General features: G+C 46.3%; 1 protein-coding gene across 1 annotated transcript in view; it reads right to left on the bottom strand.

The window, feature by feature from the left end:
* The window catches only part of frem1b (Fras1 related extracellular matrix 1b), a gene marked incomplete at both ends in the record, with an annotated part of 41,939 nt that overhangs the window by 8,802 nt on the left and 7,854 nt on the right, over positions 1–25,283 (bottom strand). The window contains 16 exons of the mRNA XM_080529421.1: positions 2,373–2,637; positions 4,561–4,756; positions 5,310–5,451; positions 8,508–8,652; positions 11,364–11,589; positions 12,243–12,439; positions 13,413–13,598; positions 16,557–16,751; positions 17,447–17,699; positions 18,324–18,417; positions 19,977–20,185; positions 21,107–21,274; positions 22,024–22,114; positions 23,395–23,582; positions 23,932–24,074; positions 24,850–25,194. Of these exons, the coding sequence (XP_080385547.1) occupies positions 2,373–2,637; positions 4,561–4,756; positions 5,310–5,451; positions 8,508–8,652; positions 11,364–11,589; positions 12,243–12,439; positions 13,413–13,598; positions 16,557–16,751; positions 17,447–17,699; positions 18,324–18,417; positions 19,977–20,185; positions 21,107–21,274; positions 22,024–22,114; positions 23,395–23,582; positions 23,932–24,074; positions 24,850–25,194 (3,043 nt within the window). The remainder of the gene's footprint in view (positions 1–2,372; positions 2,638–4,560; positions 4,757–5,309; positions 5,452–8,507; positions 8,653–11,363; positions 11,590–12,242; positions 12,440–13,412; positions 13,599–16,556; positions 16,752–17,446; positions 17,700–18,323; positions 18,418–19,976; positions 20,186–21,106; positions 21,275–22,023; positions 22,115–23,394; positions 23,583–23,931; positions 24,075–24,849; positions 25,195–25,283) is intronic.

The raw sequence follows: 25,283 nt of genomic DNA, 5'->3' as shown, positions 1-25,283 counted from the left end.
TCTGCAGCCCTGCGGCTTGTAGCTGCCCCGGGCCCCACCACCCACGACAAACACCACACCGGCCGCCACCACACACACGGACACACACACACACACACACACACACACACACACACACACACACACACACACACACACACACACCTGCAGGTCCGCCTCCCCTCAGCCAAACCAGTGTAACATCTGGCACCACCGGCCCATATTTGCTGGGTAATTGTGCCCAGGGATACCAGTCTGTACACTCCACTCTGGCCGTCATGGCAACCCAATGCCAACCGCTGTTATTATTCTCCTAATAATGCCCATTCATCATCCCCCTGTCACACGGCAGCGTACAGAGAGAGAGAGAGAGAGAGAGAGAGAGAGAGAGAGAGAGAGAGAGAGAGAGAGAGAGAACCTGTGCGTTGAAAACACCTTCTGCTTGGTGCCTGAGCCAGGCCTCCGTGTTGACACACAGGTGTGAGCTCAGGTGTGGCCCCATCTGAGGGAACGCCACTGCCACAGCACTCTGCCAGCACCCACCCCACCACAACACCCACCCACCCACCCACCCACCCGCCACTTTGGACATACAGGCTCTGTTACCCGTTACTGTTAACTCCTGAAGCTGGTTAAGGACATTAAAGCTGTCCCTTAAAGGCTTATCATAGCACTAGGCCCAATGATAACTGACTGGGGATACTACTACTTGTGTTCTACTAAAGACACGCCTAGTCCAGAAGGCTGAAGGCTTTCTAGAATGAGGGATGTGGTCAGCTATTTTGTTAGCTTCTTGCGTTAGCTTCTTCTCTGTGATGCAGGCTGCTCATTCCGTTGCTCCCTGCTTCCATGTGTCGCTACAGAAATAGTCAGTTGGCGAGAAGCGGGCCTCATACTGTGCCACCCAACGCTGGCCAGCTATCATGTCTTCTCTCTGACTGCACAGGCGATGTGCGCGCCGGCTAAATCACCACTCCCCCCCCCCCCCCCCCCTCTCCCCCTCCTCTCGCCTCCTCCCTCGGCTGGCTTGGCTGCAGAAGGGATGCTGGCTCCCAGCTGACCCCGAGGTGAAACCAGCCAGGGCTCTGGGTGACAAACCCAGCCCTCAGACACACGAGGGAGGGATGGGGAGGAGGGAGGAGAGGAGGAGAGGACAGGTCAACCATACGCCGTCTCCATCTAGCAAAAGCCCCGCTGCCAAATTGGCTGGAAAAGCACATAAACATACTGTAGCAGAAAAAGGCTCTCATCTCTTGACACTTTTCTCTCTTTTTTTTTAAATCTCGCTCTCGCTTCTCTCTTCCCATATCCGCGGTCCAAATGTGTGTGATACTTTTCGAGAAGTGTGATGTCCCTTTTAGAAGATACAATCATATCAATAGACCAATTTATGACATTGGATACATTTTTAGTTTTTAGTTTTTTTTTTTTAGATACGACCACTTGATTGCCAAGTGATTTGTGTTTTTTTTGTGAGGGGTTTTTGTGATAGTGGTTGTTGAAAGACAGTTCTTAAACTTCTTTTAAACTTTGTTTATCACTCTGCTCTGCAGTTAATTTCCCCATTTACATTTTAAAATGTTTGCCATTTAGCAGACGCTTCTATCCAAAGTGACTTACAACAAATACATACAGTAAGTGAATCAAATAATATAGTTATAGATAGTTTCCTTCCACACCCTATTCGTTTGTATCAGTCTGTGGGTTGGGATTCTTTGACTTTGAGAAGGGCTTATCATTGGATTTTATTTGTAGATAAAACAGTTTGTTTTAAACTATGATTTTACTTCACAACATTGCTATTATGGTGACCTAGTGATGGTCAGACATGCTCTCAGAGTATGCTACTGTTTAATGTCACATGGGGGTCTATAGAATTAAGTAGTTTGGAATGATCTTCAGGGTAGATGGAGGTTGGACCACTTGGTCCCATATACTGGTTTAAAGTCCTTAGCGATCAGCTCATAGAGACATGCTCTTGTTTTGATTAATTCATGTGTTTTGTATTTTATTGTGTTTAGGTGTTGTTGTTTTTTAAGTCATATTTGTATTGTAAACAGGACACTGCAAAATATACTTTGGTCTCAGTGTGTGTCCCTGGGTAAATAAAGGTTAAATAAAGAAAATATGAATATCAGAGAGAATAAATTCAATTAATTTATGAATTTCAATTTGAATAGACAATAATAACCTTTACATTACCTTTACATTTGAAACAGAAATAATAATACTATACAAAACATTGACATCTCATGATAATCACATAATGTTACATTATAATTATTCCAATTATTATTTTTATTTTTTTTATTTTTTTACTATTTTACGATTATGTAGTGTATATCAAATGTAGTGTATATCAAATGTAGTGTATATCACCATGGCGGTCTGACCTGAAGTAGTCCATCTGGGCCGTGTGGCTGTTGTCGTGGGTGTAACATACGCGCTGGGCGGCCACGTCCAGCTGGGTGAAGGTGAGCAGAGGCACCCCGGGGGTCCTGACGGCGTGGACGTGTCCGTGTTTAGGAGGGAGGGACACGGTGTACATCAGCTCCTCCGGCCGCGCCGCCCCGTCAGAGGCCAGCAGAAGGTCTGTAGTCAGGATGACCCTCTCGCCCTCCATCAGAGACACGGGCTTAGTGACAAGCACAATGTCACCTAGCAACCAACGAGAGAGGTCCCAAAAGGTCAAATGTATTTGAGTTAACATGCAATTCTGTAGATTAGTTTCATGGAGGAATGAGTCGGAATCAAGCACTGTCTTTACTCCGACTAGAAGGACAAATTGAAGTTACATTACGGTCTAGACGGTGCTAATGACTTAATGTTTTTGTTGTCGTTTTGTCATGCCGTATGTCTACGAGCAGTGAAATTACAGGGAGTCGTCCCTTGCTGATAGTGCCTTGACTTTCAATCCGACTATGAACTGTACAAGCAGTCCAGCTACATTAGCAGTTTTAGCAGTCCTGCTTCGCCAACTAACATTGCGCATATTTAGAGGGGAAACAGGAGGACAAAAGTTCAAAATTCAAGTGAAAAAAAAGCAAAAAAGGGAATAACAACGACCTTAAGAAGTCTGTTTGTTTACAGTATGAATAGGGGAACTAGGGAGTGACGGCCAGGGGGGACCGGGGGGGACGTGACGCGCCTCTACAGCTGTTCCCTGCCCCACCCTTCAATTATTCACTGTCTGAGGTGGCTCCTCCTGAGCGCCGGACGGAGCGCCTGAGCGTTTGTCACCTCCACTCCTCCTGGATCAGAGGGAAGGGAGCCAAGAGGGCCGCCGCCACCGCCGCCGCCCAACCCTACCCTCCCCGCCCTCCCCACCCTCCCTCCCCACCCTCCCTTCGCCTCGCTCGCCATGCTTACCCAACTGGCAAAGCCGGCTACGGGGAGAGGCAGAGCTGCTCAATTATACATCGCACAGCACTGACCCAGGGGCTTTGGCAGCCACTGTTGCGTGCAGGTTACAAAATGGCAGCCGTGGGTCACCCAGGTGTCCAGGGGTTTTGAGTGTTGTTGTTGTTGTTTTTTGGGTCCTGAACATTGTCAGTCTACAGTTGTTGAGGTTGATAGAATTCTTGTACAGGAACAGGTTATTTGACTTGTCAGCAACTGAATACACAGTACCTTCACATTACTGTGTTTACTTTCAGAAGGGGAATACAGGCCGTCTGTGGTGCAGGAGGTAGAGCCGGCGTCTAATGTTTGCAAGGTCAGCAGATTGGCGGTTCGAACCCCGGCTGGCCACATGTCGTGGTGTCCTTCGGCAAGACATTTGATGTGTGAATGTGTGTGTGTGAATGAGAGGCCATTGTAAAGTGCTTTTGGAATAAGGCGCTACATAAGTCAGTCCATTTATCGTTTGGGAATAGAACGAATGTTGTGCTCTGCTCTGTCCTCCCAGACAACAAACACACGCCACCCTGAGGTGGGACCCCTGAGGAGGGACCCCTGAGGAGGGACCCCTGGGCAGCCACAGTGCAGCACACCGGCGCTGGTTGTTTTCCCAGCGTATTTGAGGTTAACATTGTAATGCAGCTCTGTGGTTCTATTTTACGTGGTTATATCTACTGCCTTATGTTGATACAGTTAGGTCCATATATATTTGGACACAGACAGAATTTCTGTTATCTGTTTACCAAAACATCTTCTAGTTACAGTTATATAATGAATATGGGCTTAAAGTGCAGACTCTCAGCTTTAGGGTAAGGGTATTCACATCCAAATAGAAGGAAGGGTTTAGGAATTACAGGTCTTTAATATGGAGCTCCCTCTTTTTCAAGGGACCAAAAGTAATTGGACAATTGATTCAAAAGCTGTTTCATGGGCCAGTGTGGGCTATTCCTTCATTATTGCTTTATCAATTAAGCAGGTGAAAGGTCTGAGTTGATTCCAAGTGTGGCATTTGCATTTGGAAGCTGTTGCTGTATATGCACAACATGCGGTCAACGGAGCTCTCAATGCAAGTGAAACAGGCCATCCTGCCAAACAGGCTGCAAAAACAACCAAAAAATCCATCCGAATATACATGCTTAGATTCCTACTATATGTGGCGTTGTGGTGCAGTGTGGTCCTCACCCCTCTGGACAGTGCGTACTGAGATGAAGAAGCTCTGAGGAGGGGACTCGTTGTCCAGGTCACTGAGGTAGAAGCGGAAACTGTCGTGACCTTTGAACCCGCTGTTTGTGGTGTGGGCGTACCATAAACGGTTCATCTCAACATCCTCCTGGGTGAAGTTCTGACCTGGCCCCAGATCTGACCAGGCAGCTTCTGTCTGTGGAGAGGACACACACACACACACACACGCGCGCGGCACGCACACACGCGCGCACACACACACACACACACACACACACGGCGCACACACGCACACGCGCACATGCACACACACATACACATGCACACACACACACACACACACACACACACACAGAGACTTTGACACTAGAACAGCTGTGGATGGTCATTTTACACGTGAGTATAATTTTTTTTTAATGTCTTTGCACTCAATCAAATTTCAGGACCCTGCTTTTGTGACTTTTCCTAGATATGTGCGTTCTACCACCCAGTATCCTTACATTTTCAAAATCACATCAGGATAAGCTAGTATAAAGCTGTTTTGCAGTTTTTCTGTGTAGGAGGCAGGCTAATTTACAAGACGGCCAACTAGTGGTCGTTGTGTGTAAATAGTAGCTTTCCATTGTAAAGACTATGGTCATTTGACCCCCGAGGCAGCTCTTATAGTAGGTAAAATAGACACGGCTGTTCTAGTGTTAAGTGGTGAAACAGTTGAATCTGAATGCGTTCCTATGAGGTGTCACACTAACCTTCAGCTGCAGCTTTCCAAACCTGGGCCCTGCGTTGAGGACGTAGCAGAGCTCACTGTGAGGGGTGTCCAGGTCCACCGCCTCCAGCACCACACTGGAGATGACCCTCCTGGCCATGGAGTCCACCTCCACCCCTGCATTCCTGAGAGGAGTCAGAGGGGAGGGGAGATGGAGGACGTGGTAGAAGATAAGATTCAACTTTTATTGTCATTGAACAGAGCAGAGCAGAGTACTGAGACAACGAAATGCAGTTTGTTCCCCCCCCCCAGGGAGAACAGAGCTCTGGGCTCTGGGTACAGGGTCAGCCATCTTCGGCGCTCCTTAGGGGTTAAGTGCCTTGCCCAAGGGCACATGGCAATCATGGGTAAGAGATAGATAGAATGCCACTGAGGGGTAAGGCTGAAATGTCACAACAAATCTATCAGAAACAGTCAAAAAAAACCTACAGTTTGTAACATCATTTAAAAAGAAAGAAAGTACTGGTGAGCGCAGCAATCTCAAATGGGCCGGTAGGCCAAGGGAGACCTCTACAGCTCACCATAATTAAGAAAACACCAAAAACAACTGTCAAAACACAGGTCAGAATCCCTCCCCAGGAGCCCTAGTTATCCTCAAAAAGGACGGCCAGGTTACAGTTTGCTAAAAAGAAGCTAAAAAGCCTGCAGAGGTTTAGAAAATGGTCTTGTTGACAGATAAGACAAATATGATTAGTATGTACCAGAGTGACTGGAAGAAAAAATAACAAAATGACAGCAAACATACTGCCATAGCAACTAGGGAGTTTTTCAGCGCCAGAAAGTGGAAAGGTCTTGACTGGCCAAGATAGTCTTCAGATTTAAATCCAATTGAACATGGATTTAATTTCCTGATGAAAACATTTGAGGCAAAACGATCTCAAAACAAACAACAACTGAAGATGACTGCAGTACAGGCCTGGCAGAGCAGCGCCACAGAATATAACCAGCATCTGGTGGGGTCAAGGGGTCGCAGACTTCAGGCAGTTATTGCCTGCAAAGGATTGTTGATGAAATGCTAAACACGAGTACTTTATTTTGACATTATATGATTTTATATTAAAATGCTATACTCTAAAGAACGATGAACCAAATCGGAAAAATAACCTATTGAATTAAAGCTGAGAATATATCTTCTTTGACCCCATTGTTGTTGATTTCAGCTCAAAGAAGACAAACAATGCTTCCACTTTCCAATACGTATAGAGGGCACTGTTTTATCAGAAAATTAGCTGAAGATGACGTACTTTAATACGGAGCTTGTAGTATTTAGGGTTGAGAGTTTACGGGCAGGTAGGATTACCAGTTATATAGAGTTAGAGTTAGGGATCAGCTTCTAAAGGACATTATGAAATTGACACTCCTCAAACCTTCACTACATCAATCGATACATCATCCTCTATTGTAAAAAGTCAACGAGACTCATATTCACTGTGGAACTTCAAACAATATTAATCTGGAGATTTATGTCACTGTATCTGTAAATATGCTCAACACCCTAGTTTGGTTACATAGAGGCCTTAGGTAGAAGGTTAGATTTATAGTCATGGACGCCCAATTTTTTGCATGTTATTTGCATTTTTTAAAAGTTTTATTATCACTCTTGTATATTATCACTCTTTAAAGGAACGTGTTAAATCATGATAAAAGGTTAATCAAATATCAAGATCAAGCATGCCAACTAAAATGACTCATTGTGGAGTAGTTCCTATACAGCCTCTATGTAAGTGATTTATTATTATTATTTATCGAGAGTGGTAGTGAGAGTGGTAGTGATTTATTATTATTATGCAGTCAATCATCACAGGAGGTGGTAAAAACATAGTGAGACAATGTGAGACATCTGATGGCATCGGATGATGATAAAGTGGTATACACCAATAATCTGGACAATCATTTGACACCTAAAATATGAGTGAATGATTTTCCTCTAATAATGAAAAAAACATGATCGTTATCTTGAACTTTCATGTTGATATCACATAGGGCTTTTGCGTAACTTTAGATCAATATAATAGCGCTAAAACCTGACAACGTTAACTTAAGCATACACTTTTATTGTAGCTTTGAGAACAAAGACATACGGTACTAATCACATGTCACATCATCAAAAACTATTCCTACATAATATCAAAGCAGGTGACATGGAGTCCCCACTTAACAGCTAAAGATAGAGAGAGAGAGAGACAGATGCACAGAGGGCCTCTTAGAGAGAGACAAATATAAACACTGTGAGCCGTTGAAGGACAAACATATTGAGGACCACAGAGTCAGAGAGGTAGAGTTCAGCACCGGGATCAACGTGTCTCCAAGCCTTTTACATCCTGTGTCACTAGCGGCAAACTAATATAACTGCCGTTAAACCAACGTTCTGAGCACAGCTAAAGCTGTAGAAATGTCACGACTTCTCCACAACTAGTAAAAATACAAATAGGAGATGAAAAATAACATTTTCTACAACTCACAACAAATTGTCTCAGGTTTGTGCCGTTATGGGCCGTGCCTTGAAGGGTGACAGGCACAGAGAGACACCAAGAGCCTCACTGAGGGCAACACAGAGCCTCACTGAGGGCAACACAGTGAGAACTACCAGCTTCACCAGCAGAGACAAACACCCTAACCCTAACACAGAGGGGCCACAGACGCACCGACGCCCAGCCTGCATGCTCAGAGAGGAGCCCTAGATAAGTAAATCAAAGAAACACCAGAACCACACTGCCCCCCCCCCCACCCCCGGAACAAAAGGCGAGTAGGAGCGGGACCTGTCACAGCGATCCGCCAGGACACCGCAAACAAGGAAGCGGGCATCTGCCAAGAAGCCACATTATTTCTGCCTTCGTGGCCTTTACAGCACAAGCGCACCCTCTGCCAACGCACTGACTCAAAAAAACTCCTGATCTAAGGAGAAAAGGCAGGATGCGGCGGCTGGTCGCGAGACGGCACAAAGACCTAGTCAAGGATGTAACTTAATTCCCAGTCACTCATTCAAGGGGGACCCAGATTTCCTCCTGTGCCCTGCCACATGTGCATGTTCCGTCCCACTCACAACAATCCCTGTTCTATTCCTCTCTCTCTCTCCCACCTTCACCCGCTTCACCCCCCTCTCACGCCCTCATCTTTCCCTCCCCTCCCCTCCCCTCCGTCCGCCTCCTTGGTTCCCAGTTTTGTCCCAAGGCGTCCTTACTTTAGCAGCCGGGGTTTTTCATCATTGACTGGTAAGACACGGACCCGCGCTGTCCCCTGGACTGTGTGCACGCCATCTGTCAGCTGCATGGTGAAAGTGTCCTTGAGGGTTTCCGTGTCATCGTGCATGTACATGATCTTCATTCCTGCGGATGAGGGGGCAGGGGGGGGAGAGGCGGGAGGGGAAGGGTCAGGGAGAGAGGGTGAACAGGAGGGTTCGCAGGTTTTTTTCAGGGGTGTTTTCGTATATATACATTCCGTCATGCTCTAAAGTTAAGTAAAGTGGTGTGTATATTACTGTAACACTGACATTAAAGTTGAAAAAAACAAAAACATATTGAATCCAAATATTTCACATTCTGACTTTAATGATAGAGATGAGCTTTTCAGAATCGATTCAATGCGATTTACAGTTCCTACTGTTTAAACTAAAGTCTGGCAGAGCAGTATGAACATGACCATCAGATGTCACCATATGCATGGTGTGACCACGCTGCTGCAACACATCCCACACTGCAAGCTAGGTCAAAGGTCATCCACAGGGACAATCACCACCATGGTCTTTTTTTTTTTGCCAAACAGCCATTACACCCATCCGACTGAGCTAATGCCATGTTCACCCACGTTTCTATGCGTCTGCTGAGCAGGTTAACAAGGAGAACTGTGTGTGTGTGTGTGTGTGTGTGTGCGTGTGTGTGTGTGTGTGTGTGTGTGTGTGTGTGTGTGTGTGTGTGTGTGTGTGTGTGTGTGTGTGCGTGCGTGTGTGCGTGCGTTCGTGTGTGTACACGCATGAGATGTACAGTCACTGAACACTCAGAGTGCACAGTGGCTGAGAGGTAATTGCGCACCAAGGGACAGGGAGAGTTGGAGAGGGGGAGAGGGGGAGGGAGAGAGAGAGAGAGAGAGAGAGAGAGCAGTTGGAAGGACCTTTTTGCAGGGGAGGCAGCAGCACCACAGGCGCTCTGCGACCTCTGTCTCCAACATCTGTTCAGCAAGGGGCTAGCGCCCGGCGACGACAACAAACAGCAGACCTCTGGAAGGCCCAGGAGGGGGGAGGGGGAGGTGGGTGGCAGGGGAGGACAGACAGGGCAGGGTAGGACAGGGCAGGCTGGCTGGCTGGCTGGCCTTGTAATGGGACACTATGCCTGTAAGTACCCCCCATCCATAAACAACAACCTTGTACTCCCATAAAGGAACAAAGACTAACAGAAGACACACTGGAAAAAAGGAGTTCATAATAACTTAATAAAGACGTGTGAGGAGGATGTTGGACATCAGTTACGTCACGTTGTTGTAGCGGTGTAACACGTTCAAACTGCCTTTGTGTGCAGAAGCGTGACGAATGTAATTGGAATACAAAGAATAAGAGAAGATGTTTAGGTTTACTGGGTCTTTACATGTGTTAATATTCATTATTTCACAAAGCATAAGCTTTTGAAGGGTGTTGTATTTGTGGTGAAAATCTAAATGGGGGGATTTCAATGGAAAATGGCACCAATAACAGTTATCAGTTTACAGACAATCCTTTTGGTATACCGTGGCAACATTCAAGTATTGACTGAATTGTAAGACAAGGCCAGATCGAGAAGTAGTTCAACTGGCAGCAACAGATTATTTTATTTCCAAATCATTTTTGTGTTATTTTTAAACATGTTTAAGTATGCTGGCCATCTAATGAACTCATGACTAATTTAATACACAGTGAATTATAAAAAAACTGTATGAAAGATAAAAGAATGTATCTAACTTCCTTGAGCTTAAAAACAAATAATCACGTACATTTTTAAAAGTAAAAAAGAGTAAAAAGATTTGCTGTAAAATCAACGCTCTCTGACGATCTCAAAACAGACATAGATAGAGATAGATAAAATAAATAAAATAATAAAATAAAGTGACAATTGAATAATAGGCTAAAATAAAATGGATAAAAATACGAAATAAAGATAGATACATAAGTTCTTCTCTGATGGTTGGTTGTGGATCTGAATGGCTATAGTTCTATATGTTTGTCTCCAGTGCAAGAAAACATAACATAACTCCAGGCTTAATTATGATCAATTAGTATCTCATACAGTGAGGGTCAACTGCTACCTTTAGTCAGGGCCGCTGCTGGCCATAACACTAGAACATCTGTGCCTTTTTACCTACTTATTAGAGCCGCCTCGGGGGTCAAATTACCAGTCTTTACAATGGGAAGCTGCTACTTAAACACAACGACCACTAGTTGGCCGATTTGTAATTTAGCCCTAACCCTAACCCTACTACACAGAAAAACAGCAACATAGCTTTATATTAGCTTATCCTGATATGAGTAAGGATACTGAGTGGTAGAACGCACATATCTAGGAAAAGTCATGAAAGGAGGGTCCTGAAATTTGATCGAGTGCAAAGATATACAAATATTATTTTACTCACAGGGTCAAATGACCCCACCCATGGCTGTTCTCGTGTTAAGCACAATTGAGTAGTAGTTGTCTTCTGGGAAAATCTTGCGTGCATGTAGCGGCGGCCCTGCTTCCGCTACCTATAGGCACTCTTGTAGATCAGACGTTTCTGAAGGCGGACAAATCAAGTCTGGGGGTTCCTTCTTTCAATCCCTTCCCCCAAATAGCCATCGTAACCGTTCAGACAAAGGAACTGTCTCACTTTGATGTCGAGTAACCTGTGGTTTGCGTCTGTGTGATTGCATCTCTTTGGGAATGTTTGAATATGTATTAGTGTCATTTGACTCTGTAACTGATAGGAATCAGGTCTGATTGGTTCAACCTGACAACAACTCAAAAGGCTTTTTAGACTAGGTTGTCTTTTGGACTCAAAAGGCTTTTGGACTAGTACAGCACTGATTACGTCTCCTCACCTTTCCTCAGCTCCTGCATGGTGAAGGAGTGCACCAGCAGGCTCTGCTGGAGGAGTTTAGCGCCCATGTCCTTGTAGCGACTCATCTCCCCCCCGTAGATGCCGTTCAGCAGGCTGCCGTGGGCTGGAGGGGTCAACACTGTGAAGGTCAGAATGTCCTCAGGGGCGTCCAGGTCAAAGGCGTTAAAGATGACAGGACTCAGGTCCTTCATACCTCCCTCAATCACCTGGGAGGAGAGACAGATAGACAGATAGATAGATAGATAGATAGATAGATAGATAGATAGATAGATGGAGAGATAGATAGATAGATAGATAGATAGATGGAGAGATAGATAGATAGATAGACAGACAGACAGACAGACAGACAGATAGATAGATAGACAGGCAGACAGATAGACAGATAGACAGATAGACAGACAGACAGACAGACAGACAGACAGACAGACAGATAGTTAGATAGATAGATAGACAGACAGACAGGCAGACAGACAGATAGACAGACAGACAGACAGACAGACAGATAGATAGACAGACAGGCAGACAGATAGACAGATAGACAGATAGACAGATAGACAGACAGACAGACAGACAGATAGTTAGATAGATAGATAGGGTGAAAGATACATGAAAGAGGGAGTGGATGAAAGCTTCAGCTCCACACAAATACATCGCAAAATTAAGTCATCACCAATAAGAAAACGGTTCCAAGATATAGTGGCAAGATTCCACTATATAACATACATAACATCAACCCAGTAATGTCAGATTAGTAATAACTCCACAGCAACTGCAGGCGAGGGTGAACTGCAGGATGCATTTTCAAAGAATCGGAACAGATCTAAGAAAGACTCCGGAAAGTTCCAGAGAGTAAACTCACAGAGAAGTTGCTGAGCAGCAAGGAGGGCGTCTCGTCATTGGTGGGGTTGATGATGACATAGAAGGGGACGGGGGCGGACTTGTGCACTCCGTCACTCACGCTGACCATAAACTGGTCCACGGTGGGTTCCGTCCCCTGGTGGTCTGCCTGGACGTAGTTGATGTAGCCTGCGCTGAGGTGGAGGAGGCTGAAGGAGACTGGGACCAGAGAGAACAGTGAGGGGGTCAGAGGTCAGAGGAGAGAAAGGTGGAGAACCTTAACTGCTCCTCCTGAGACATCTTCTGCCCCTCAGCACTGCGTCTCCTGAAGACACCCGCTTTTCCCCTCTACTGTGTCCCTAAAAACTTCTATTGCCCCCCTTGTACTGTTTCTCTGTTTCTCCAGTGTAAAAAAAATTGGTTTAGAAGGTCATAGAAGAAGGTTTTTCCTTCTATCAAGGGCCCCGGGCCTGAGCTGGATTACTCTTCCTGCTACGACTGGTGGATTGATGATTCACTTGCTTAGTATTCAAATGTATTGATTGTAAGTCGCTTTGGAATAAGGCCTCTGCCAAATGCCAAACATTTTAAAATGTTTGCATACGTTTTTGCATAAAAAAATAAAAGTTTGCATTCCACCGTAGACTAAAGACGCATCTCTACAGGCTACATCCTACATGTCCCTCCTGAGACCTCATCATCCCATCTACCACCCTGTACAATGTCTCTACTATAATAATTAATAATAAAACAAAAATCTTCTAGCATTATGACTGCCAATGGCCCCTGGCCTGAGCATAGATTACTTTTTCTTGCTATGACTGACGGATAAATGATTCACTTACTTAGACAAATGTACTTGTTGTAAGTCACTTTGGATAAAGGCGTCAAAACTAGCTCAAAGTGCTCCAATCATTATATAATCATAATTTAATTATTTAGTCATTTAAAGGCAATATTAAAAAGATGGGTTTTTAGTCTTGACTTGAACATAATTTGCTGAGGTTGCATCCCTAATGTAAACTGGCAGTGCATTCCACAACCTGGGCGCACAAAATGAGAATGCAGCCTCACCAAATCTCTTCTTTTGTACATGTGGTACACAGAGAAAACCAGCGTCAGAAGACCTGAGAGGCTGGCTCTATTGGGCTGATATGCTAGCAGAAGGTAGACACGAGGCCTCCTCACTGACCCACTCTCAGCCCCGCGTTGCTCTTCTCGGCCCCGGGCGAGGGCAGCGTGTTCTCCAGGAAGCCCCGCTGCGGCGTGGTCTCCAGGAGGAAGAGCAGGTCGTCTGGGATGCTGTCAGGGTCCGAGGCCCCCAGCACCCCCCCACACAGACAGGCTGAGGAGCCCTCGTCCACCACAAACATGTCACCTGCCAGGGACAGACAGAGCATGACAGAATACCCAACAGGGTCAAAGAAGTATTGATGCATCATCTTAAACCTTTAAAAAATTAAGATATACTGCTCAAGGTCTTACCAACTGATTTTCTGAAGTGTGGCAGCCTTTTATTCAATATTTAGATGATCAGTTGCAATGTAATGTATTATATATTATCGATATGCATGCCTATTATATATTATTGATTGCGTGCCTGTGTGCGTGGATAAATGTATCTGTATATGTATAGAAGTATAAGTGTATGTTGGTATACGGGTGTGTGTGTATGTGTGTGTGTGTGTGTGTGTGTGTGTGTGTGTGTGAGTGTGTGTGTGTGTGTGTGTGTGTGTGTGTGTGTGTGTGTGTGTGTGTGTGCGTGCGTGTGTGTGTGTGTGTGTGTGTGTGTGTGTGCGTGCGTGTGTGTGTGTGTGTGTGTGTGCGTAAGTACACTGGGACAAGGTTGTTTCACATACCCCATTTGTACTGTTCAGTTATCTAGGTCGTTATTAGCTATTTTACAGTTTACAACAAACAAGCCTCTACATGCATATTTATAATCATGTGTATATGTAATCATGCACTCAGTCTCAACTCGTTTAATTATTTATTTATCTTAAGTTATTTTTTCCACTTTTTTTCACTTCTTCTTATTTACATAAAAAGAAAGACTGATACAGTGCACTGCAAAATCTGTGCATCCATCCATCTCTCCATCCCTCCATCCATCCATCTCTCCATCCCTCCATCCATCCATCTCTCCATCCCTCCATCCATCCATCTCTCCATCCCTCCATCAATCCATCTCTCCATCCCTCCATCCATCCATCCATCTCTCCATCCAAACATCCATCCATCTCTCCATCCAAACATCCATCCATCCAAACATCCAAACATCCATCCATCCATCCTCCCACCCACCCACCCACCCACCCACCCACCCACCCATCCCTCCATCCCTCCACTCTCCATCCACCCATCCAATGCTAGTCTAAACCTCTGTCAATCCATCCATCCTCCCCCCCACCCCCCCCTCTCTCTCTCTCTCTCTCTCCCTCCTTTCCTTGGGTTCTTGGCCAGCCCGCTGCCACCTGGGCGCTGATAAAGCCATCATGCCCATGCCCACTGGCATCTGTGCCCATTTACAGCACTGATAAATAATGAATAGAGACCCAGGACTGGCTGGGGCTTCGGGAGGGGGTGGGGGGCGCGGTGGAATGGGGGCGGGGGGGGGGGGGGGGGGGGGACTTGGGGGTGTAAGTTAATAACTAGCAGTCTGGGATATAGGTGATAAAACCATTCATCCGTCCCCCCACGAACAAGAAAAGAGGCAAAGCCTGGATCCCTCTTGTTCTGCTGGGTTAAGGCTCTTAACGCCCGCCTGGTGTCTTTATTCAATGCAAATTAATTAGACGACTACATTTACCCCCCGCTGACTCCTCTACTCCCCCCGTAGTCCTGGGCGGCTGTACAGTAGCGGTGGAACAACACCCCCCCCCCCCGCTCCTCCTTCCTTCCCTGCCTGGGATTAGTGAATTAGCAGATCATTGCTTGCGATGGGGCAGGGATGGCTAATCTGGCCGGCGAGCAGGGTACGAGGGAGGCCTGGACGTGTCTCCCTTTGTGAGCGAGGGATGCGCTTTCTGTCTTTTGTTCGCTGAGACCCTCATTGTCCGGCCGGCTCCCGTGGGTGTCTGCGTGGCGCGGTGGCGGTGTGTCTGTTTGGCTAACGCTAGCTCCCCCTCCCTTCCCTCGGTAGGGCTAGTAATCCTAACCAGGTGTGTGTGTGCCCTCTGCACACGAGAGGAGTCACAGCAACCTTACAGGATACTGTCTACACACCAGCAATGAATGGATTTCACTTACAGTTTACCCGCACCAACACACACACACACACACACACACACACGCACACAATTTATTTATTTGTAAATATATGTGCGAGATCAAACACACATGCGCATGCGCACACACACACACACACACACAAACAGAAACACACACACAAGCACACGCACACGCACACACACACACACACACACACAAACAGACACAAACAGACACACACACAAACACGCACACACACACACACACACACACACACACACACACACACACCCCTACATCCCCTCCCTAGTTGCTATCTTTAGCCCTCTCATTCTCTCCCAGTGGTCACTGTTCCCTATTGATAACTGCAAAGTCGTCTTTCACAGGCAGAGCTTTACAGACCAATCCCTTTTCCTGGCTCAGTTGAGCATTCCAACTCCAGGAATTTGTGTATGTATTTATGTGTGTGTGTGTGTGTGTGTGTGTGTGTGTGCGTGTGTGTGTGTGTGTGTGTGTGTGTGTGTGTGTGCGTGTGCGTGTGTGCGTGTGTGTGTGTGTGTGTGTGTGTGTGTGTGTGTACATGCACATGCACATGTGTGCATGCGTGTATGTGTGTGTGTGTGTGTGTGTGTGTGTGTGACACTGTGTGCCCGCGTGCGTAAAAGACACAATGCTTGCCCTGCTGCCACTCCCAGTGCAGGATGTGTGTGTGAGACTGATTAAGTGATTCTGCCACAGTGATGTGTCTCTCACCACCTGCCACACAACGAACGCACCGCAGAGGACAGGAAGAAAATTACTTCCCTAGCCCGGGTGCATGTTCTCACACATGAAGGGGATTGTCATAAAGACATTATAGAAAACCCATTCCACATCAGCCAAAACCCCTGACAATGGAACGGAGACAATGAGGAATCTTGTAACAGCTTGTTCCATACACACACACACACACACACACACACACACACATACATCTCCCCCTCCGCCTCCATAGAGGAGCACTGGCTAAGGGAGACCAGGGCTGTGGTCCTATTCCCTGCCCTCCTCACTGAAGTGCGCACCTCTCTCATACCCCCGCCCCCCCCCCCCCCCCACCAACCGACACAGAAGCCGAGCTGAAGTTTACCCATGATTACTGTCGGCGTCTTGTCGTTGACAGGAAGCACCGTCACGTTGAGGTCGTACACTGGAAGTGTTCCGTGGAGGGGGACGGGTGGGGGCCTGTCATCGCCATGGCAGCAGTTATCTGTTGACCCTGCCTCTCCGTCTGACACGATGAGGGTGACCGAGTCGGACACAGGGTTGGGTCCAATCTCTCCTCCTATTGGTCAGAACGGTAGTCAGTCAGTCAGTCAGCAGTATCACTGCTGTTTTTTTTCGAAGCATTTCATATATGGGAGAAGGATGAGAGGGAGAGACAGCACAGGGGACCATGGCGGCTAGCAAAGTTGAAACTGAACGTCTCACGTGGAGAAATGTTCTTTAGTAACACAGTGAAAGATAATAATAAAATAATCCTAGTCTAGACCTGCTTCTAGTCAGATCTGTCAGTATTTTACTTGAAGCTGAATTATTGTTATGTTATTATTGTATTGTGATAGTGATGCTACGGTGTGTCAAAATAACCACGTTAGGGACGGGACGCATAGGCCACTTGTACATGTAAATAAACAAATCGTTAATCGATTCATGCATTAGTTCAGTCTTTCACGTCTAACCTCCCACCAATGCTCTAGATCAGCCACGCTTATTGACATGTCAAGTCTGTGAGGTTTGTGGCCTTGGTTGGTCCAGTGGTCTAGCACCGGTCTACAGTGCACACATGTGCCCATGTCGGCATGGGTTCAAATCCGGCCCATGCCATGCTGACATGCCCTCTCTCCCTTCTTCTCCTTACTTTCCTGTCTGTCTTCATTACATCTGTCCAATAAAAATGTAAAATATGAGTGGGACTGCCCATTCAGAAAAAGAAAAAGAAAAAGTCTGTGAGGTTTGTAGGACCCTGTTCCTCCTCACCTGTGTGTACGTAGTAGATCAGGCCCTGGAGGACGTCCTGCTGGGAGAACTTGTCCACCGTGACCCCCCCTCTCTGCAGCTCGCCTCGGCCGGGGGTCCTGGCCAGCATGTACGTCAGCCTGGCGTCGTCGCTGTCTGCATCTGTGGCAAACAGGTACTCAGCTGTGACGTGCACCCGGCCCCCCTCCTCACAGGTGAGACCCCCACGCAGGCCTGGGCCCAGCTGGGGCGGTTCATCGTTCACCGGTAGGATCTGAGCAGAGGGAGGAGAGGAGAGGTGGAGGAGAGGAAGAGGAGAGGAAGAGGAGAGGTGGCCAACATGTAGAACGTTGCCTTTGGTTTGGAAACGTCTAGAGGGGATGGAGAGGTTTCAGGAGGGACTGTTAAGGCTACACCTTAATCCATCCCCTCTACCCCCCCCCCCCACTGTACAGTTTCTCTACTATAAAAAAAGACACACAAAAAAACACTTAATTCTTTCTTCTTCTAGCATTATGACTGCCAATGGCGCCTAGTCTGAGCAGAGATTACTTCTTCTTGTGATGACCGATGGATAGATGATTCACTGACTTAGACAAATGTATTTGTTGTCAGTCGCTTTGATTAAAGGCGTCTGCTAAATGCCAAAATGTGAAGATGTCTATCACAACGTCATGTTTGCATTGCAAAAACACCAGTGTGTCATTTTTTTGGTCATGTTAATGTTAATCTGCATAATCATCACTATATTTTTTTTAAATCTTTTTGCCCCATAATTCAACATTATCAGCTTTCCCTCTTCCTCCCCAGGAATGTGTGTGTGTGTGTGTGTGTGTGTGTGTGTGTCCACGTGCGTGTGTGGGTGTGCATGTCATCAGGCAGGTTTTGGTCCACTCACCTGTATTGGTAAGACGACATCAGCAGAGCTGACTCCATCAGACACTCTGAGACCAACACTGTCCTCCACTGTCTCTGAGTCATCATGGATGTACCTACGCAGACAGGTGGAGAGATGCTTCACCCTACTACTGCCCTACAGTACTGGTCCCCCTGTAGTGCACTTCACTTACATCCTACTGCCCTACAGTACTGGTCCACCTGTAGTGCACTTCACTTACATCCTACTGCCCTACAGTACTGGTCCACCTGTAGTGCACTTCACTTACATCCTACTGCCCTACAGTACTGGTCCACCTGTAGTGCACTTCACTTACATCCTACTGCCCTACAGTACTGGTCCACCTGTAGTGCACTTCACTTACATCCTACTGCCCTACAGTACTGGTCCACCTGTAGTGCACTTCACTTACATCCTACTGCCCTACAGTACTGGTCCACCTGTAGTGCTCTTCACTTACATCCTACTGTTTCACACTCCATCATGTACAGTATATCCTCAGATCAGGGTTCCCACACCTTCTGAAACATCAAATTCAAGCACCTTTCAAGCACCTTTCAAGCACCTTTCAAGGACTTTCAAGACTCAATTCCCTCAAATTCAAGGACCCATCATGGCATAGTTTGAGACAGAACTAGTTGATGAGCTAAGTAAAACATTTTTTTTTTTTTGGAGAGAGAGAGAGGGAGAGAGAGAGGGGAATTCAAGCACTTTCAATGACCCATGTCTATTTCCAAAAACTTTTAAGACCTTCATTTCTTTTTGTCAAATTCACAAACTTTCAAGGATTTCAAGGATTTCAAGGACCCGTGGGAACCCTGTCTTTCAGCGCCAACCGCTGGCATAAGCAGTCTATGCGCTTGCTTAGGGCCACAACCGCTAGAGGAGGCCACACTTTTGCCGTCGATTTAGCTACCACCTGTCAATCAAAAACTCTGCACCCCCATCAACAAAATACCTGTCAATCAAATACTCTGCTACCCGTCAACAAAAACGTGGAGGGACACACACACACACACACACACACACACCCACACACACACACCCACACACTAAAAATCTTGTTTAGGGCCACAAAAGTCCTAGGTCTAGGCCTGCACTCTTCCCTTGGTGCGTTCTCTTCCTTCCTCCCTAGTAGCGTGGCTCATCCAGACTCTCCTGGGACTCTCCTCACCAGGGCTGGGATTCAAAAGGGAAAGAAAGGGCCTTTCTTCCCTGTGGCTTCACAAGGGTGTTTGACTTGGACCACAGCACATCCTAGATGGAAGTAGTTGATATCCGACCCCGTCAGCTGCCTCCATTAGGGATTTGATAATCACCCAAATGTATTTTCCTTAGTGTGTGCCAAAAACAGACTCTCTAACTTACTACACTATATCCTCATCCTGACAAAGTATTAGCAGTAATAATCGCAAGGTTGGCGCAAGGTTCGGCGGCTTGATCCCCAGCTGGCCCACGTGTCGCGATGTCCTGGGACAAGACACTGAACCCCAAATTGCTCCCAATGAGCGGGCCGGGCCGGCACCTTGCATGGTAGCTTGGCCGCCATTGGTGTATGAACGTGTGTGTGAATGGGTGAATTGTAGAGGTCATTGTAAAGAGCTTTGGAATAAGTGCAGCAGTCCCCAGAGTGTCCACGGTGCGTCCTCCTACCTGAGCCTCAGCCCCCTGAGGTCCTGCAGGGTGAAGGTGTCCCCCTGGTGGAGCCGACGCCCCTGCAGCTCCAGCCTGCCGTGGGAAGGTTCCCTCTGCACCCCCACCCTGAGGCCGTCCTCCACACTGTCCCCGTCCCGCACCAGCAGGTGCTCCTCCGTCACAAACGCCCCGCCTCCCTCCTCCAACCTCAGCAAGTTGGTGAACGCCTATGGAGGGAGGGAGGGAAAGAAAGTAGGGCAGTTACGTTTCAATTCAGGAAGGGGATGAAATCAAATGGGCAGGTTTTTATTTATGACTGAATTTCAATTGATTTAATTTATGACTGAATTTCAATTGATCTCCAACCGACACAGTACTGCTGACAGGCGACAGGGGACTAGTTTGGGTCAGTTTAGGTCGTCCTAAAGTCTTTAATGTGTGGTCTGAAATGTAGTGTTATGGTGCTAATACCAAGCTTGGAGAAATGTTAATGATCATATCATTAAGTCATCAAATCAAATCAAATTTTATTTGTATAGTGCATTTCTTACAAGATGCAACTCAATGCGCTATTAAGGTCACTATTCACTTAAATTACATGCATAGGGCGCACGTACCGCATCATTGCAAGGTTCCTAGTTCGATTCCGACCCCTTGACATATCTTGCATGTCATCCCTCCTCTCTCTCACGCATCCTTCCTATCAATCTCTAACGTCTCTATCCAAATAAAGCAGAAATGCCCTAAAAACATATATGTGACACGTTCTAATGCTTTGGTCCTCATGTCGGGATCTGATGTAATGATCAGACTTTTCTTTTGGAAACTTTGGATACATTTCCGCGTTGTTGAAAATCAACGACACATCGCTAGTCAACTAACACAGCTTGTTTCGTGAGCCTGCTAACAATGTAAAGTAGTGTTATAGTTAACTAGGTAGCAGTGGGGATTACTCACCCAATCCATTGCGGTGCAGTATTTTGGCTTGACTAGCGAGTTTGTGTTGTGATTCTCAACAACGTTGAAACGTAGTTCCGTGTTTCAAAAGGCAAAAAGTCTGAACATTTTGATTGGTTGCCGACATGCGGACCAAATGATCAGACTGTGTCACATATATATATATTTAAAAAATGATTGCATGCTGTCACCTCTGGAGCCTGGTTGTCCACGGGGGTGACGGTGATGTTGAAGACCAGGCCACTGATGGTGCCACCGTGGTGGTCGCCCACTGAGAAGACGAACTGAACGAACACCGGCTCTGGGCCGATGTCCTCTATGGACGGCATGTAGGCGACCTTCATGTGGTTCACTGCATGCTGGGAAACAGAGGAGGCGTTGTTAGGATCTTGAAACATTGGGGTTAATTATCTAAACCCAGAAAGCACGCATGAGAAATGTTTTGTTTGTTGAGGGAGGGGGAGGGGGAGGGTACACCGATGGCGTTCGGATCCAGCCAGGAGTAGGTGACAGACAGACAGACAGACAGACAGACAGGCAGACAAACAGACAGGCAGGCAGGCAGGCAGGCAGACAGACAGGCAGACAGACAGACAAACAGACAGACAGACAGACCTACAGTAGATAGTAGATTCATAAAACATTCAGGGGTGTAGCCCTGGGACTAAGGCCTAATGACACCACTGCGAGGAAAAATGATGATGCGTTGCCTTTCTTAAGGTTTAGCAATGCCCAGTGTAATAGACTTTATGATAACATGTAATCATGTTAAATGCATAGCAGTGCAACGCAAATTAATTTCAGGTACGGGGGATGAATACTTTTGCAAAGCACTGTACATCACATCCATACAAATGTAGCAAACAGATAAAGGTATTTATGAAATCTAATGCAATGGCACAAAATATACAGATTAAATCTTTTATAACCTGGTATTGTATATAACCTGGACATTAGCGGGAGATTATATATGTCATGAGGTTCCAAACAAAAACTACAGTACACAGTACTTTAGTGTTTTGTTTAAAACGGATTGTCTTGATATGATGCCTAATTAATCACACAGTAATGTAGATGCATATGTAGATTGTGTATATATGTCTGATACCTGGGTAAAAGACTTTAACACAGGGACCATGGGGTCCTTCTTCATTGAGTTGGTAGTGTCAGTGTAGAACAGCCGCCCTGCATCAGGTAGCCTGCCAATGAGGAGCACGATATTCCATGACTACACGTGGTACAGTAGCAGTGTGGTTGTTATACAGTAGGGCCCTGACTAGTTCCTGACAATGTGACTAGACCAGGATTTATTTTAATTTTATTTTATTTTTAATTTTTCTCCCAGATTTTATCCCTTTTTCACCCAATTTGGTAGCCAATTTAACCCAACGTAGCATCCAATTATCCCCTGCCTATTGCATAGGATCCGCCGCACGACCCCGTGGCCGGCAGTCCCAGAGGAGGCCGCCAGGCAGACTAGGCTGACTGGCTCCTCGAGCCCAGTACCGTTATTCCGGCGCCCAGGGGGCGGTGTTGCGCGACGGATCCTAGTCCAGAAATACTCCTATACCGCCCTCGGAAGCGGCCGGCCAATATGCCGCTTCCCGTGTGCCTCGGCCATATCTGGATCTGGCGAGCCGGGATACGAACCCCGGCCCCGGTGGGCAGCATGCACTAGCGGCCAGTGCGTAGACCGCTACACCACCGCGGGGCTTAGACCAGGAATAATTCTACGTAGATGAGATGTTATACAGTAGGGCCCTGACTAGTTCCTGACAATGTGACTAGACCAGGAAAAATTCAACGTAGATATTTGAGATGTTGGGGCTCAAAGTAAAGCCTTACTTAAAGAAAGATAAGACCATACCAGTGATACAATTCTTAACTATAAGTCAGGGTCTTAATTATAGTAAACGATAGACCATACTGTACTGTATATAATATACATTACAGCTGCAATAGGCAGCTTTCTACAAAATATTCTTTTTTTATTATAGTTTGGTGTAATTGCCACCCATTACACGCCAGCTATCGGTTTGTAAAATGTTAAACTGAGAGAAGATCCAGCTCGTTACGATCCCCCTCGCTCTGCAACTGCTCTCTCAACAACCTCAGAGCGCCCTTCCGTTCCAGCCAATGAAGTGAGGAGTCATCTCTACCCCCTGTCAGTCACACACACACACACACACACAGACACACACACACAAACACAGCGTTTCATTCCAGTTTTCAGCTCCACTGCATCGGAGAACATTGGCTCAGCTAAGCTAGTCTGATTGGTTGGATGGGTGCGGGAGCGCAGAGGTTGTTGAGAGAGAGAGAGAGAGAGTGGTTGCAGAGCGAGGGGGCCGTCATAGAAACTGGATCTTCTTTTACATTTGACATACTTGATAGCTGACCGCGTGTAATGACAATTTCACCAAACAATAAATAAGCTTTGAATATAATAATCATTATTGTCATTAAGACGTTTCCTCACCCGGGGCTGAAGCAGGGCTGTGTGATGAAGAAGGAGAGGTCAGTGTCAGGGTTCTCTGGGTCCCTGAAATGGAGGTGGTCCTGGGTGAGGTAGACCACGTCTGTCTCTCTGACCGTGAGCGAGCGGACGCTGCCCGCCACCTCCACCGGGAGCTGGTCTTTCACTGGGAACACGTGGACCACCACCGTCTACGAGGGGGGGGGCAGAGAATAGCACAATGAGAGCACCACAATAGTAGACAGAGAGTAGCACAATTGAGCACATTATTTCAATATTAATAATAATAATAATAATTATTATTATATATAATATATAATATATATACAGTATATATAATATAATATAATAATAATAATAATAATAATACATCTAAGCATAGAATCCAATCTTGTTCTTGAAATAATGTTTTTGGCCCAAAAAATTATCTAGTCAAATATATCCTAGCATAATTTCCCTGACAGATGTTCTATTCCAAAGCATTGTAAAAGCATTGCCCTGTTGTCTTGATTCTTTGCTAATGTACAGTACAGTACGTACATGTCTTTCGGATAGGTTGGGAGGCTGGTGGTTGTCTGAGAGTGTGAATTCAAACGAGTCTTCAAACAGCTCCTCTCCAGAGTGTCTGTAGTAGATCAGCCCCAGGAACAGGTCTCTCTGTAGGAAACTCGTCACTGGTATACCTATGGGACAAATCAATCATGGAAGTAGAATTGCAGTTATAGAGATATAGTTATTTATAATATGATTTCAAGCCTGTGAACCCAATTGTTGACACTGTAGACACTGATCTAAGGTCGGTTTTATGATGTACCTCTAATGGTTGAGGTTAGGATTAGGGCAGGGGTAAGCTGAGCCTACAGTTAGGCACTGTGCCTATGGGTAACCCTCTACCTAAGTATGGCTTCAAGAAGCATTGATGGCCATCAAGAGACTCTATGCATAACTAAGGTCGGGGTACATTTTACATTACGTTAATTTGTGATCAAAGTGGGGGATTCATTCAAATTATAATATGACTTTCAGATCATGCTTTAATTTGATTGACTTCTTGAGATCAATATACAATGACACCAAACCTGCTTTGGCTTCTCATCAGACCACAGCAAAACAGCGTCAGAGCAACTAGGAAGCCTAGTTCAAACTTAGGTTGAACTTAATTCATCACCACACCGCACACTACAGAAATGAACATACCACTACTGGATTACATGTCATATCATTGTACTTTGCACAGCATTTTTGCACTATTGAAGCCACTATAAAACCATCACTTGATTACTGTAGGATTACTTATTTAACTTATTTACTTTACTATTATTATTGTGATTTTGTATCTGAATACCGAGGAACCAAAGCCAAATAATTTGACTCTTGTGTACTTGTACAGTGAGATAAAAGTATAATATAAAAGTGATTGTGATTCCGAACCCACGGTCAGACAGTTTGACCCCTGACCTGTCTGCTGAGGAGAGCCCTTCTTCACCAGCTCCCCCGCCCGGGGGGAGGTCACGAGCTGGTACAGGATGTAGTCGTCGCTGGAGTCCAGGTCGGAGGCCAGTAACATGTACTCCTCCACCAGCACGGCCCCGCCCTCCTGCACCTCGAAGGCCACGTTGTTGATGAGGAAGGGCGGGGTGTCGTCCTTGGGCAGGATGTTGATGGGGAACTTGTGGCGGATGCTGTGGCGGCCGTCCGTTATCCGGAAAACGATGTGGTCGCGGGCGGTGTCGCTGTCCGAGTGGTGGTACACCACCACCCCCTCCCGCAGGTCCTGCACCCGGAACATGAAGCCTTTCCCACCTGGAGGGGAGATGGGGATGTTAAAGTCAGAGCTTATGGGGCGGCTGTGGCTCAGAAGGTAGAGCCGGCATCTAATGATCGCAAGGTCA

This window comes from Nansenia antarctica (genome assembly GCF_963989245.1).
Source record: "Nansenia antarctica genome assembly, chromosome: 1".
Classification (NCBI taxonomy): Eukaryota; Metazoa; Chordata; class Actinopteri; order Argentiniformes; family Microstomatidae; genus Nansenia; species Nansenia antarctica.
This window is presented reverse-complemented; position numbering and strand designations above follow the sequence as displayed.